The sequence below is a fragment of the Rhinolophus sinicus genome, linkage group LG09 (assembly GCF_036562045.2).
Source record: "Rhinolophus sinicus isolate RSC01 linkage group LG09, ASM3656204v1, whole genome shotgun sequence".
NCBI classification, from domain to species: Eukaryota; Metazoa; Chordata; class Mammalia; order Chiroptera; family Rhinolophidae; genus Rhinolophus; species Rhinolophus sinicus.
Window position 1 is genome coordinate 60793608 of NC_133758.1, and position 12902 is coordinate 60806509.

General features: G+C 37.7%; 1 protein-coding gene across 1 annotated transcript; it reads right to left on the minus strand.

Moving 5' to 3' along the window:
* Positions 1-200: 200 nt before the first annotated feature.
* Positions 201-12868, minus strand: MRPL32 (mitochondrial ribosomal protein L32). The gene is made up of 3 exons (XM_019715200.2): positions 12664-12868; positions 11070-11251; positions 201-738 (listed from the first exon to the last, which is right to left on the minus strand). Exons 1-3 carry the CDS (start codon positions 12791-12793, stop codon positions 484-486), a joined length of 567 nt encoding a protein of 188 aa, XP_019570759.1. The 5' UTR covers positions 12794-12868; the 3' UTR covers positions 201-483.
* Between the last annotated feature and the right edge of the window lie 34 nt (positions 12869-12902).

The following is a 12902-nucleotide window of genomic DNA, read 5'->3' on the forward strand; positions in this document are numbered from 1 at the left end:
CAAATGCAATGTTAGTTGGTTAACACACACACACAAAAAAAATCCAGAACAAACTTTTTCTTATTGTTACAACTACCATCTTACAAAACAATAACCAGAATTCAAATAATAACCTATTTCCAGGTGTTTGTGTAAGTATTCTTGTGTAAGTAAAACCACTAGCAACCAAACAAAAGCAGAGTCAAATATAACTTTTGGTATGAATTTTAAATTAGTTTTATTGTTCTGGCCTTGAAAATTTAGTTTACTTAAAAACTTATAATAGAAACAGACATATAAATCCACTGCCTTTGCATAAACAAACATTTTCAGACTTTACTCCTGATACATTCTTCAAATTATCCACACAAAACTAACTACTCATGAAGAACGTTTTAAGTTATATTGATGATTTTAAAACAAGCACAAAATATTAAAAACAAAGATTCTTCCTCTCAAGAGAAATGTTTTATGTTAACTTATCCTCTTTAAACATCTCTGGTGTCAATTCTGGGTGAACCAGGACGGTCGCTTCCTGGCTTGTTCAATGATCCTCTTGCCCTGATCTTGTTCAGATGGTGTCTCTCCCGCATACAGCACCATGGTCTCTACGGTAGGAGCCTTAAAAGGGCCCCCTTCTGTTTTCCCTATCTGTCGTCTGATTTCTGCAGTCTCCTTGCACACCTTCTCATAGCAGTAGCCACAAAGGACATGTTTCTGTTTCAGGTGACCACATTCAGGACAAACGTCTATGTTGCTCTTTAAAACAAACAAATAAACAAAAGGCAAAAAAATGAACAAATAATTACTGACAGGAGTGATGATTACATGTATTTGAATTTTCTTAGAATATTCATGCTGCGTGAGGTCATATACCATCTAGTTCAACCTCAGTTTAATAGGAAAACTGCATGCAAACAACATCGAATTTAAATTAGTAGAAAAGCTGGGGCCAGAATTCTGGTCTACTGACTTTGAATTTACACAGCAGCCATTTAATGTGCCCTACTCCCCCATCTTCAAACACTAAACCTCTAACAAAAAGGAATTCACTTTCCTTTCAATCTGTCCTGGGAAAAACAAGATTATACATGAATTTTGATTATTCCTTAATGTAAAACTTCCGTTTTATTACAATCTGAGGGTATTTTGATGAGTTTTTATACATGTCTACCCAACTTTAATGAGACAATTACAACTTTTAAAGTTTTTCTGACATGTTTAATACCAGACTTGAAATTTGAAGAAAAATAGGAATAATGTAAGCAGCATGGCAGTGTAAGGGGACCTCGAGGTCTCTCCCGTTGAAGTTATTATACAAGTTGGACAGCTATAATTCAACAAAGGATTTCCTTCTTAACATACAAGCACGTCTGAGAGATCCTTGCACTGAAACATATGAAGGTGGGTGTATTGGAAGAAACAGGGCAGGCGGGAATGGGGAAGAACAGAGACTAGTGCCAAAGACACAGCCAGGAGCTCACTACCACCCCAGGCCCGAGCAGACTGGGTAGCAGGGAAAGTGTCGGGTTATACAGCAAACTCTGCAGCACTAAGGAACAGAGGGATAGAGTCAACATTCCTGCCTGGGTGCTCAGCACACATTGGCTAAGCCCAACAATGGGCAGAGATGGAACACAAAGGAATGGCAGCTGTGGTCTAGCAACAGCAATCACCAGGCAGAAATCAAGGCCACAGATGCACAGCTTCCAAGAGCTCACAGCAGCCCCAGTAGACGCTGTGGTAGTGGAGGTGTTGTGGTAACAGCGCACACCCTTGGCAACTCTGAGGACTGGATGGGCAGAAACATTTCTTCCTGAGCCACAGGCGCACATTGCGACTCAACCCACTGCCAGGGATGGAGATACAGAGGTATGGCAGTTGATGCCTGGGGCTGCCATTACCAGGAGAAGAGCAAAGCCACAAACACATTAACTAGCTTCCCCACCCACCCACCCAGCCCCTACCTATTGCAGTGGAGCCCAGTGGAGGGATATGGGACACTTCAGATAGTATAACACTGCTGGCAGTATCTAGTCACAGGAAGCACTGCGAGGATTGCACAGGTCCAGAGCCCCATCACTCAGCACATTCCCCCATGGGGGTAGTGCCTTGAGACCAAGATGACCTTATCATAGAGAGGATACCCACCTCAACAGGGAGAAAGAAAATAAACAAGCTCCAGAAAATAAACTTAATGACATGGAAATAAAGTGATTTAAATGACAGAGAACTCAAGATTGCAGGTCTGAAAAAACTCAACAAGATAGAAGTAAAATCATAAAAGCAGATGAATGATTTCAGAAATAAAATCAATGAACAAAAATAATACTTTACCAAAAAGATTGAAACTATAAAAAAAAAAAACCCACAAAAAAACAGAAATTCTGGAGCTGAAAAACTCAGTAAGTGAGATGAAGAATGAACCTAGGGAATATAGCAGACCAGATGGAAGATTAGTGATATTGAAGATAGAAATCTAGAAATGACTCAGCTGGGAGAGAGACTTGAGAGTTAAAAAGAAATGAAAGAACTCTGTAAGAACTTTCTGACTCCATCAAAAAGAGCAATATAAGGATACCGAATATAAAAGAAGAAGAGAGGGCGAAGGGAACAGAATGCCTATTCAGACAAATAATCAAGAACTTCCCAAAGAACTGGATCCGCAAATCCAAGAAGCTAACAGAACAACTAATTATCTCTATCCAAAAAAGCCTTATCCAAGGCACATTATATTAAAGCTGTCAGAAATTAATGAAATTGAAGAATTCTCAAGGCAGTCAGGGAAAAGAAGATGGTAACTTATAAAGAAAACACTATTAGATTATCATTGGATTTTTTTAGAAGGAATCCTTTATAAGTTACCATCTTCTTTTCCCTGACTGCCTTGGGAATTCTTTCAGTCATTCATTTCTGACAGCTTTAATATAATGTGGAACCAAATATTCAAAGTATTGAAAGACAGAAATCACCAGCCAAGTTATCCCTTAGACATAAAGGAGAAATAAAGGCTTTTCCAGACATACAGAAGTTGAGGGACTTTACCACTACAACACCTGCATTACAAGAAATGCTGACAAATGCTCTTCTACCTGAAACAAAAAGACACAAAACTGAGTAAGAGTACTCACAGAGAGACAGAAGCAACTCTTGTTCAGAATAGGGTATTAACTCTTAAGTATAACATAAAGATTAGAGCAGGAAAAAGTACTTAAAAAAAAAAAAAAAGAAGAAGACAACAGCTACTGCAATGCAAAAATGAACACAGCACAAAAAGGGTTAATTTATGACAGAAGGGGATGAGGGGAACATAAAAGGGGAGAGGGTAACCGACAGAACTTGCACAGGTGAATGAAGATAAAATGCAATCAGAAAAAAAAGGACTACTATAGATATAAAACTTTCTTTTACATACACTCAGTGGTAACCACACAAAAAAATATAGAACTGAGACACATAACATAAAAAAATGAGGCAACAGGGGCTGGCCCAGTGGCTCAGGCTCCTAACTCCGAAGGCTGCCGGTTTGATTACCACATGGGCCAGTGGGCTCTCAACCACAAGGTAGCCGGTTCAACTCCTGGAGTCCCGCAAGGGATGGTGGGCCGCGCCCCCTGCAACTAACAACGGCAACTGGACCTGGAGCTGAGCTGCGGCCTCCACAACTAAGACTGAAAGGACAACAACTTGACTTGGAAAAAAAGGCCTGGAAGTACACATTGTTCCCCAATAAAGTCCTGTTAAAAAAAATAAAATAAAAATGAGGAAACAGAGGGGAAAAAAAAATCATAGAATACCACCAAAGTAAAATAACAGACAAAAACATAAGGGAAAAAAGTAACAATAGAGAAACAGAGCTATCAGAAAACAAAAGATAAAATGGATATAGGCAATCCTCATATATCAATAATCACCCTAAATGTAAACGGACTGAACTGACCAATCAAAAGACACAGAGTAGTCATGAGGATGAAAAAACACAACTGTACTATATGCTGCCTTCAGAGGACACATCTTAGCTGCAAAGAAAACTACAGACTCAAATTGAAGAGTTGAAAAATTAAACTTCAAGCAAATGTCATCCAGAAAAAAGTGGATGTAGCCATACTTACATCAGCCAAATTAGATTTTAAGATAAAAAAAGGTAACACTAGGCAAAGATGAACATTTTATAATGATAAAGGACAATACTCCAAGAAGACTTACCAATATACACGGTGTGATCAAGAAATAGGGTGAATGTTTAAATTTAAAAAAGAAATTATTACAGTAAAAAACACATTGCTACTAATTCCCCTCAACACCCCCCCCCCCCCTCACTTCAAACACATCCCATTGTCCTTGCCACTTTCTGAAGCAGTTCTGGAAGTCCTCTTTCATGTCTTTAGTTGTGTTGTCATAGCAGCCTCAATGTCCTGAGTCAATTCAAAATGTTTACCTTTCATGGTCATTTTGACTTAGGGGACGAGCCAGAAGTTGCACAGTGCCAGATATGGTGAATAAGATGGATGAGGACATCCTGTAATGTTTTTCTTTGACAGAAACTGCAGTATCAGAACCGATGTGTGACACGAAGCCTTCCCGTTGTGATCAAACAATACAGTGAATGCTGCTGCCAAGTGCCATTCAACGGAAAATCAGAGATTTTCAATATGGGATGAGGCGTGTAGAGCCTTAGTAACAGTGTGTGACAAGTTTCAACTTGTTCGGTGCAGTCAGTCAGGTGTAAGCTACAGTTCAGAGAAGGTGTGTTTTAAAGTGTGACATAAAATTATTCTCCATCATGACAATGCTGTGTCACACATCGCTTCTGGTATATGGCAATTTCTATCAAATAAAAACATTACGGTATGTTCTCATCCACCTTATTCACTGGATCTGGCACCTTGCGACTTCTGGCTCTTCCCCAAAGTCAAATGATTCAGGACATTGAGGCAGCCACAACAGGGCAACTAAAGACACAAAAGAGGACTTCCAGAACTGCTTCGGAAAGTGGCAAGAACGATGGGATAAGTGTGTTTGAAGCGAGGGGGAATATTTTGAGGGGGATGAACGCCAATGTGTCTTTTACTGTAATAAATTCTTTTTTATTTAAACATTCACTGTATTGTTTGATCACATCTCATATATCCCAATTAGGGAGCGCCAAAATACACAAAGCAACTACTAAAAGAACTAAAGAGAGAAACTGACAAAAATACGATTATAGTAGGCGACCTAAATATCACATTGAAGGTAATGATCATCCAAACAGAAAATAAAGAAATATCAACCTTAATGGACACATTACACTAAATGGACATGAGAAACTTACACAGATTTTCATCACAGAACACCAGAATATACATTCTTCTCTAGTATACATGGAACAATCTCAAGGACAGACCATATGTTGGGGCACAAAACTAGCCTGAACAAATTTAAGAAGACTGAAATAATACCAAGCATATACTCCAAACACAGTGCTTAGAAACTTGAGATCAACTACAAAAAGAAAGTGGAAAAACCACATATATGTGGATTAAACAACATGCTACTAAACAATGACTGGGCCAAGAAGAGATACATAGAGACAAATGAGAATGAAAATATAACATATCAAAATTTTGGGAAAGGCAGCAAAAGCAGTAATGTGAAGAAAGTTTATACCATGTTTCCCTGAAAATAAGACCTAGCCGGACAATCAGCTCTAATGCATCTTTTGGAGAAAAAACTAATTTAAGACCCAGTCTTATATTTATATTATATAAAACCTGGTCGTATAGTAAAATAAAACTGGGCCTTGTATTCATTTTTGCTCCAAAAGACGCATTAGAGCTGATTGTCCGGCTAGGTCTTATTTTTGGGGAAATACAGTAGCACTGTAGTTCTACTTCAAGAAACAAGAAAAATCTCAAACAATCTAACATTTCACCTAAAGAACTAGAAAAAGAGAACAATGCACCAAGTCAGTAGAAGGAAGGAAATGATAAAATTTAGAGCAGAATTAAGCTAAATGGAGAACAAAGAGATAACAGAAAAAAATTAATGTAACAAACAACTGGTTGTTTGAAAAGATTAATAAATTGACAAACCTCTTGCTAGACTCACTAAGGAAAAGAGAGAAAAGATTCAAATAAACAAAATCAGAAATGAAAGAGAAGTTACAAAGGACACCACAGAAACACAAAGGACTATACAATAATATGAAAGACTATAAACCACCAAATTTGATAACCTAGAAGAGATGGAGAAGTTCTTAGATATATATAACCTTCCTAGACTGAATCACGAAGAACTGGAAAATCTAAATAGACCATCAACAGTAAGGAAATTGAAACAATCATGAAAAACCTCCCCATAAGTAAAAGTCCAGGACCAGATGGCTTCACCAGTGAATCCTACCAAACATTCTAAGAGAACTGAAGACCTATCCTTCTCAAATTCTTCCATAACTGAAGAGGTAATACTTCCTAACTTATTTGATAAGGCTAACATTACCCTGATACCAAAACTCAGCGAGGACAATTCTCCCAAAAAGAAAATTACTGACCAATATCTCTGAAGAATACAAAAATCCTAAACAAAACACTAGCAAATCTTATACAACAATATATTAAAAAGATAGACATCACCACCGAGTGGGGTTCATTTCAAGGGCACAAGGATGGTTCAACATATGCAAGTTGATCAATGTGATACACCACATTAACAAAATAAAGGATAAAAATCATATGATTCTATCAATAGATGCAGAAAAAGCATTTGACAAAATACAACATCCATTTATGATTAAAACACTCAATAAAATGGGTATAGAAAAAAAGTACCTCAACATAATAAAGGCCATATGTGACAAATCCTCAGCTAATATCATACTCAATGGTGAAAAACTGAAAGCTTTTCCTCTAAGATCAGTAACAAGATGATGATGCCCAGTCTCACTATTGTTATTCAACATAGTACTAGAACTCTTAGCCGGAACAATCAGGCAAGAGATAGATTGAAAAGGCATCCAAACTGGGAATGAAGAAACAAAATTGTTACTTTTTGCAGACAACATCACTCTTTATGTAGAAAGCCCTAAAGACTCCACCAAAAACCTATCAGAAATAATAAACACAGTAAGATTGCAGGATACAAAATCAATGTACAAAAATCCATTGCATTCCTATATACTAAAAATGAAATTTTAGAAAAAGAAAAAACAATTCCATTTGCAATTGCAACAAAAAGAATAAAATACTTAGGAATAAACTTAACAAAGTATGTGAAGGATGTATACACTGAAAACTATAAGAGATTATCGAAAGAAATTGAAAACACAAAGAAATGGAAATGTATTCCATGTTCACGGGTTGGAATCATGAACATAGTAAAAATGGCCATATCACCCAAAGCAACATACAGATTTAATGCAATCCCCATCAAAATCCCAATGGCATCTTTTAAAGAAATAAAACAAACAAACAAAATAATCAGATTTGTATGGAATTACAAAAGACCCCAAATAGCTAAAGCTATCGTGGGGTGGGGGGGGCGGGGAACAAACCCACAAAGCTGGAGGTATCACACTGCCTGACTTCAAATTATACTACAAAGCTATAATAATCAAAATAGTATGACATGGGGAAAACAGACACACAGACCAATGGAACAGAACTGAGAGACCAGAAATAAACCCACGTTTCTAGACAACTAATTTTTGACAAAGGAACCAAAAACATACAATGAAAAAAAGAAAGCCTCTTCAATAAATGGTAGTGAGAAATTTGGAAAGTCACGTACAAAAGAATCAAATTAGGTTGCTATTCGAAACCATACACAAAAATTAAGTCAAAATGGATCAAAGATCTAAATATAAGATCCAAAACACTAAAATACATGGAAGAAAGCATACGTACTAAACTTATGGACCTTGGTCTCAGAGAGGATTTCATGAATTTGATCTCAAAGGCAAGCAAGGGAAATAAAAGCAAAAATTATTGAATGGACTTTATCAAGCTAAAAAGCTTTTGCACAGCGAAGGAAACCATCAACAAAACAAATAGGCAACCAACCGAATGGGAGATCTTTGAAAACACCTCCGATAAGGGGTTAATACCCAAAATACATAAAGAACTCATATAACTCAACAAAAAAACCAACAACAAACAATCCAATTAAAAAATAGGCAAAAGACCTGAACAGACATTTCTCCTAAGACATATTAATGGTAAACAGATATATGAAAAGATGCTTAACTTCACTAGCTGTTAGGGAAATGCAAATCAAAACCACACTGACATACCACCTCACACCTGTTAGAATGGCTATCATCAACAAGACAAATAATAATAAGTGTTGGAGAACATGTGGAGAAAAACGAACTCTCATGCACTGTGATGGGAATATAAATTGGTACAGCCACTATGGAAAACAGTATGGAGTTTCCTCAAACAATTAAGAGCTACCATATAACCCAGCAATCCCTCATCTAGACATCTATCTGAAAATATTTATCCATAAAGATATATGTACCCCTATGTTTATTGTAGCATTACTCACGGGTGGCCAACATATGGAAATAACCTGTGTCGCTCAATGGATGATTGGATAAAGATGTAGTATATACGAGGTTGGACAATTAAGTTTGTGAACTCATCCTAGAAAAACTGCTACAAACCTCATTGCTGAATATCACTACAGTCACCTTCAAAGTACTCCCCTTGGGAAGCTATGCACCGATGCCAGCTCCTAGTCCACCCTTCAAAGCAATTTTCTGGACTGGCCATCAGAGCTGTCATCGTATTACCCTTGATGTACTGAATGTCATCAAAATGTCTTCCTTTCAATATTTTCTTTATCTTTGGGTAAAGAAAAAAGTCATCGGGGGCCATATGAGATGAGCAGGGTGTTCCAATACAGTTATTTGTTTACTACTGGCTAAACACTCCCTCAGAGACAGTGCTGTGTGAATTGGTGCATTATCATGAATTGTTGGCAAAATGTTCAGGTCGTCTAACTTTTTCACGCAGCCTTTTCGGCACTTCCAAATAGTAAACGTGATTAACTGTTTGTCCAGTTGGTACAAATTCATAATGAATAATCCCTCTGATATCAAAAAAGGTTAGCAACATTGTTGCAACAAGTTCGTGAACCTAATTGTCAATGGCTAATTGTCAGACCTTGTATATATAATGGACTACTACTAAATATAAGATCCAAAACAATAGCTATAGGAAAAGATGAAATACTGCCATCTGCAGCATCAATGGATCTTGAGAATATCATGCTAAGCAAAATAAATCAGAAAAAAGAACCATATTGCACTCGTAAGTGGGATATAAAACAGAAAGCAGCAAATGAACAAATAAAACAAATAAACAACCAACACATAGACACAGACAAAATGGTAGTTACCAGCAGGCAAAGGGGGTGGAGGGAGGTAGAAGAGGGTCAAGGGGGTCAAATACATGTCGATGGAAGGAGACTTGACTTTGGGTAATGAAGACATAATGCCATATACAGATGATATATTATAGAATTGTACAGCTGAAACTTACATAATCTTATTAATTAATGTCACCCCAATAAATTTAATAAAATAAAAAATATTTATAAAGAAAAAACAGTAAACAGCAGCATTAAAGAAATACATCATAAGATTACATCATAAGATTACATCCAAATACATCATAAGATTAATATACATACATTTGTGAGGCAAATGAGAATTTTAGTGTCTGAAAGGAACAAAGAAAGAACCTTGGAAATTACTTGCCTTACCAATTTTTCACTTTACTCTGCTACACCGGAAACTGTATTGCATGTTCAAGTGGAGGTATGGGAAAGATACCCACAATCAGTTGGTACTCTTTTTCTGACAAAGCACCCAGCATAATATGCTCTATGTAGCAGAAAACAATTCAATGAAGAAAATGAATGCATGGGCTAAGTGCTATTCTTTTCCCTCAGAATCAACACAGTCAGGGAAATCATGTAATAGAATAGATTGGTGCAAGAGATCTCATCCCTACAATCTTAAATTCTCTCAACCAATTGTGTGAATTATTGTTGTTTTAATTAAAGAGTATTTTTCAGTTCCAGATTTTAAGTCCAGTACCAACCATGACTCAGTAATATTTCTTGGCTTAAGTTACGGATTTGGTTCAATACTGAAGGTGGAAGCGTATCAAAGTAAGTTCTCTTTTCTGGAGTTTTCATCTGCACTGCACTGCTGCTGAGGAATGCCATGGAGTATACAGTAGTTCAAATCATGGCTGGTAAAGCCATAATTTAACAGATCAAATGTCATAAACACTATACTTTTTGTTTCCTAGATCAATGAAGACAGTGTATCCATGCATCCAATGAAGACAGTGGAGATCTGGAATTGTCTGAGGATAGGAACACACACACACACACACACACGCACACACACAAATCCAAGAGAAGAATTTGAGCTCAAGAATTAGACTGCCAGGGCTCAAATCCTGGCTCCACCACTTAACAGTTGTGCCCCCACATGCAAATTTTTTGCTTCAGTTTCTTCATCCTAAAAAATGAGCAAAGCAATGTTTACTTTGGAGGGTGGTTGTGAGGATTTGATGAGACAATTCACATAAAGCACTTAGATACAAGATTGGCACTTAATAGTATTTATTACTTATCTATGGATTTTTCCTTCACAGTATTTTATTGGACACAGTAAAGAATAGAATAAATATGTAAAGGCCAGTAAAACCCAAGATCCAATATACCTACTGCTTCTAACTTTAATTTTAGGTTCTGCCACAGTTAAGAGGTTTATCCATTTATGGTTCAAAATCACACAGCTCAGGACTGGCACAGCTCACAATGAAAAAGTCACGTAGTCTCTTCACAAACCAGTCCTCTACGCAAACTCCAAACTCCTTCTTTGACTGTGTTCCTATTATTTAGACACACACACACACACACACACACACACACACACACACACATACTGAGAATACTATATTTTATTCAGGCCAGAAAAAAATAGACATAAAAGATTAAGAATAATTTACCCATAGGTTATATGAGTATACCAAGAAAATATGCAGTGATAGTCATGACAAAAAGCACACCCACAAAAATCAACACATTACCTTAACTTTAATGAGCTTCTGAGGGTTTCTTCTCCTACACCGGTTAACTTCAATGCTGCGTCTGTTTTTGGGAGCAGCCATCCAAAAGATACTATCCAAAAGGCTGGAAATCTCCTTACTTCCATTATTATCATTTGCTGGTTCTGTAATTGTAGCTGGACCTTGGACTGCTAATGCTGGTCCTATAAAATAAAACATGGAGATTCAAAATCGGTTTCCAGCTACTAAATGACTATTTACAGATATCATTCTCTTTAACAATCAACAGTGACATGAAAACATTTATAGACAATGTCGCATTCAATAGACATTTAACAAGAAACCTTAGTTATTAAAATATACTAAAGCTCATACACAAACCAATTTTAAAGACAATTTTCTTTTTTTTTTTAGGGGCACCAGCTGAAATGAATCAGTGAAATTATAACAAGAGTTTCTCATTTTATGAAAAATGGAACTGGGGGGAGACAGAGAAAAGGTAATAATAAACGAAAGGAAGACCACTCAATTGTCCACATCCAGTTGATGGGCAGTATACCTAACTATTTTACCAGTAAATCTGAGCTTGAGATTCCCAAAATGCACTTCTGACCCACACTGAGATAACTGGTACTTTTTTGTTATATTCAAATTAAGTCAGCTCCTTTGTCATATAACCTGGCAGGCCTTTGAAGTCGCTTAGTTCTTCATAAAATTTCCTCTTTAGTCCTGTCTGTTCTCTAAGACAAAGAACTAGCTCACCAGTTTTCGAATTATATTTATTTATGTGACCATCGACGTTTCACTTGTTTTTCTAAACTGTAAAATCAAAGAGATTCCCGTACCCTCTCTTTGCAACTACTCAGACTTGAAATACTTCTTTGGATTTTAGGAAGTCTTAAAAACACACAAAATTCCTTTTCAATATATCTAGAAGCATTTCTAAGCAAAGACTAGTGGTTAACAGAACAGGTTTTGAAAGGAGTGTGTGACTTTGGAACCTTTCTCAGCCTACTTGTTCAGTTGAAAAGTGGAGAAACCTAATGGGATTGTTGTGAAGATTACCCCAGGAAGCACATATAGGCTTTGACATATAGTGAGTTCTCCGTTCAGACTGCCTGGGTACTATCATGTTCAGGACACTGAAATGGAATAGAATGTAAATATCAAAGCAATGACAATTTTAATATTCAAGACATTACCAATTCGGTATATGTGGTGCCGAAGCGAGCACAAGACACTGCCAATTCAAATTAGCTTCTGGGGGAAACACGGGGATAGGATTCAACTGCACAGAGCTCGAGCATCACAGAAAACGACAAACTGCTTTAAGGTGTGGGAGGACTGAAAAGGAAAGATAAAAGGACTCAGGGTGGCGGCCCTTGATGCTGAGCTAATGCCCTTTGGTAACATTCAGTGGACGAATGTGACAGAATTTTATTTTTTTTATTTTTTGAGTACAGGGGGCAGAAAACACAGCTTCTCTTGTTTCTAAGTAAGTGAATGTCCCTGACAAAGTCCCCTGCTGCAGACTGGAATGCGGGAGGGCTGCGTCCGCCACGCTGCCCGGGGTTCCCTCATCCACCCCCTCTCCACGGCGGTCTTCTTTACGCACCCCACGGAAGACAGGGAAAGCCTGGCCGGCTCTGCTGCATTTTCCGCCGCAGTCGCTCCCAACAGTTCCTGAGGAGTCCCGGGGCTGTCGGCCACGGAGGAAACACCAGCAACAGCATGGCCGCCGCCATTTTCTTTTCCCTAAGACCGCTCTTACCTCGGCTGCTGAATCCCGCCCTCACCCCGAGCGTGCGCACAGACGCAGAGTCGGGCAAACCCATCGCTTGGAACTACAGGGGC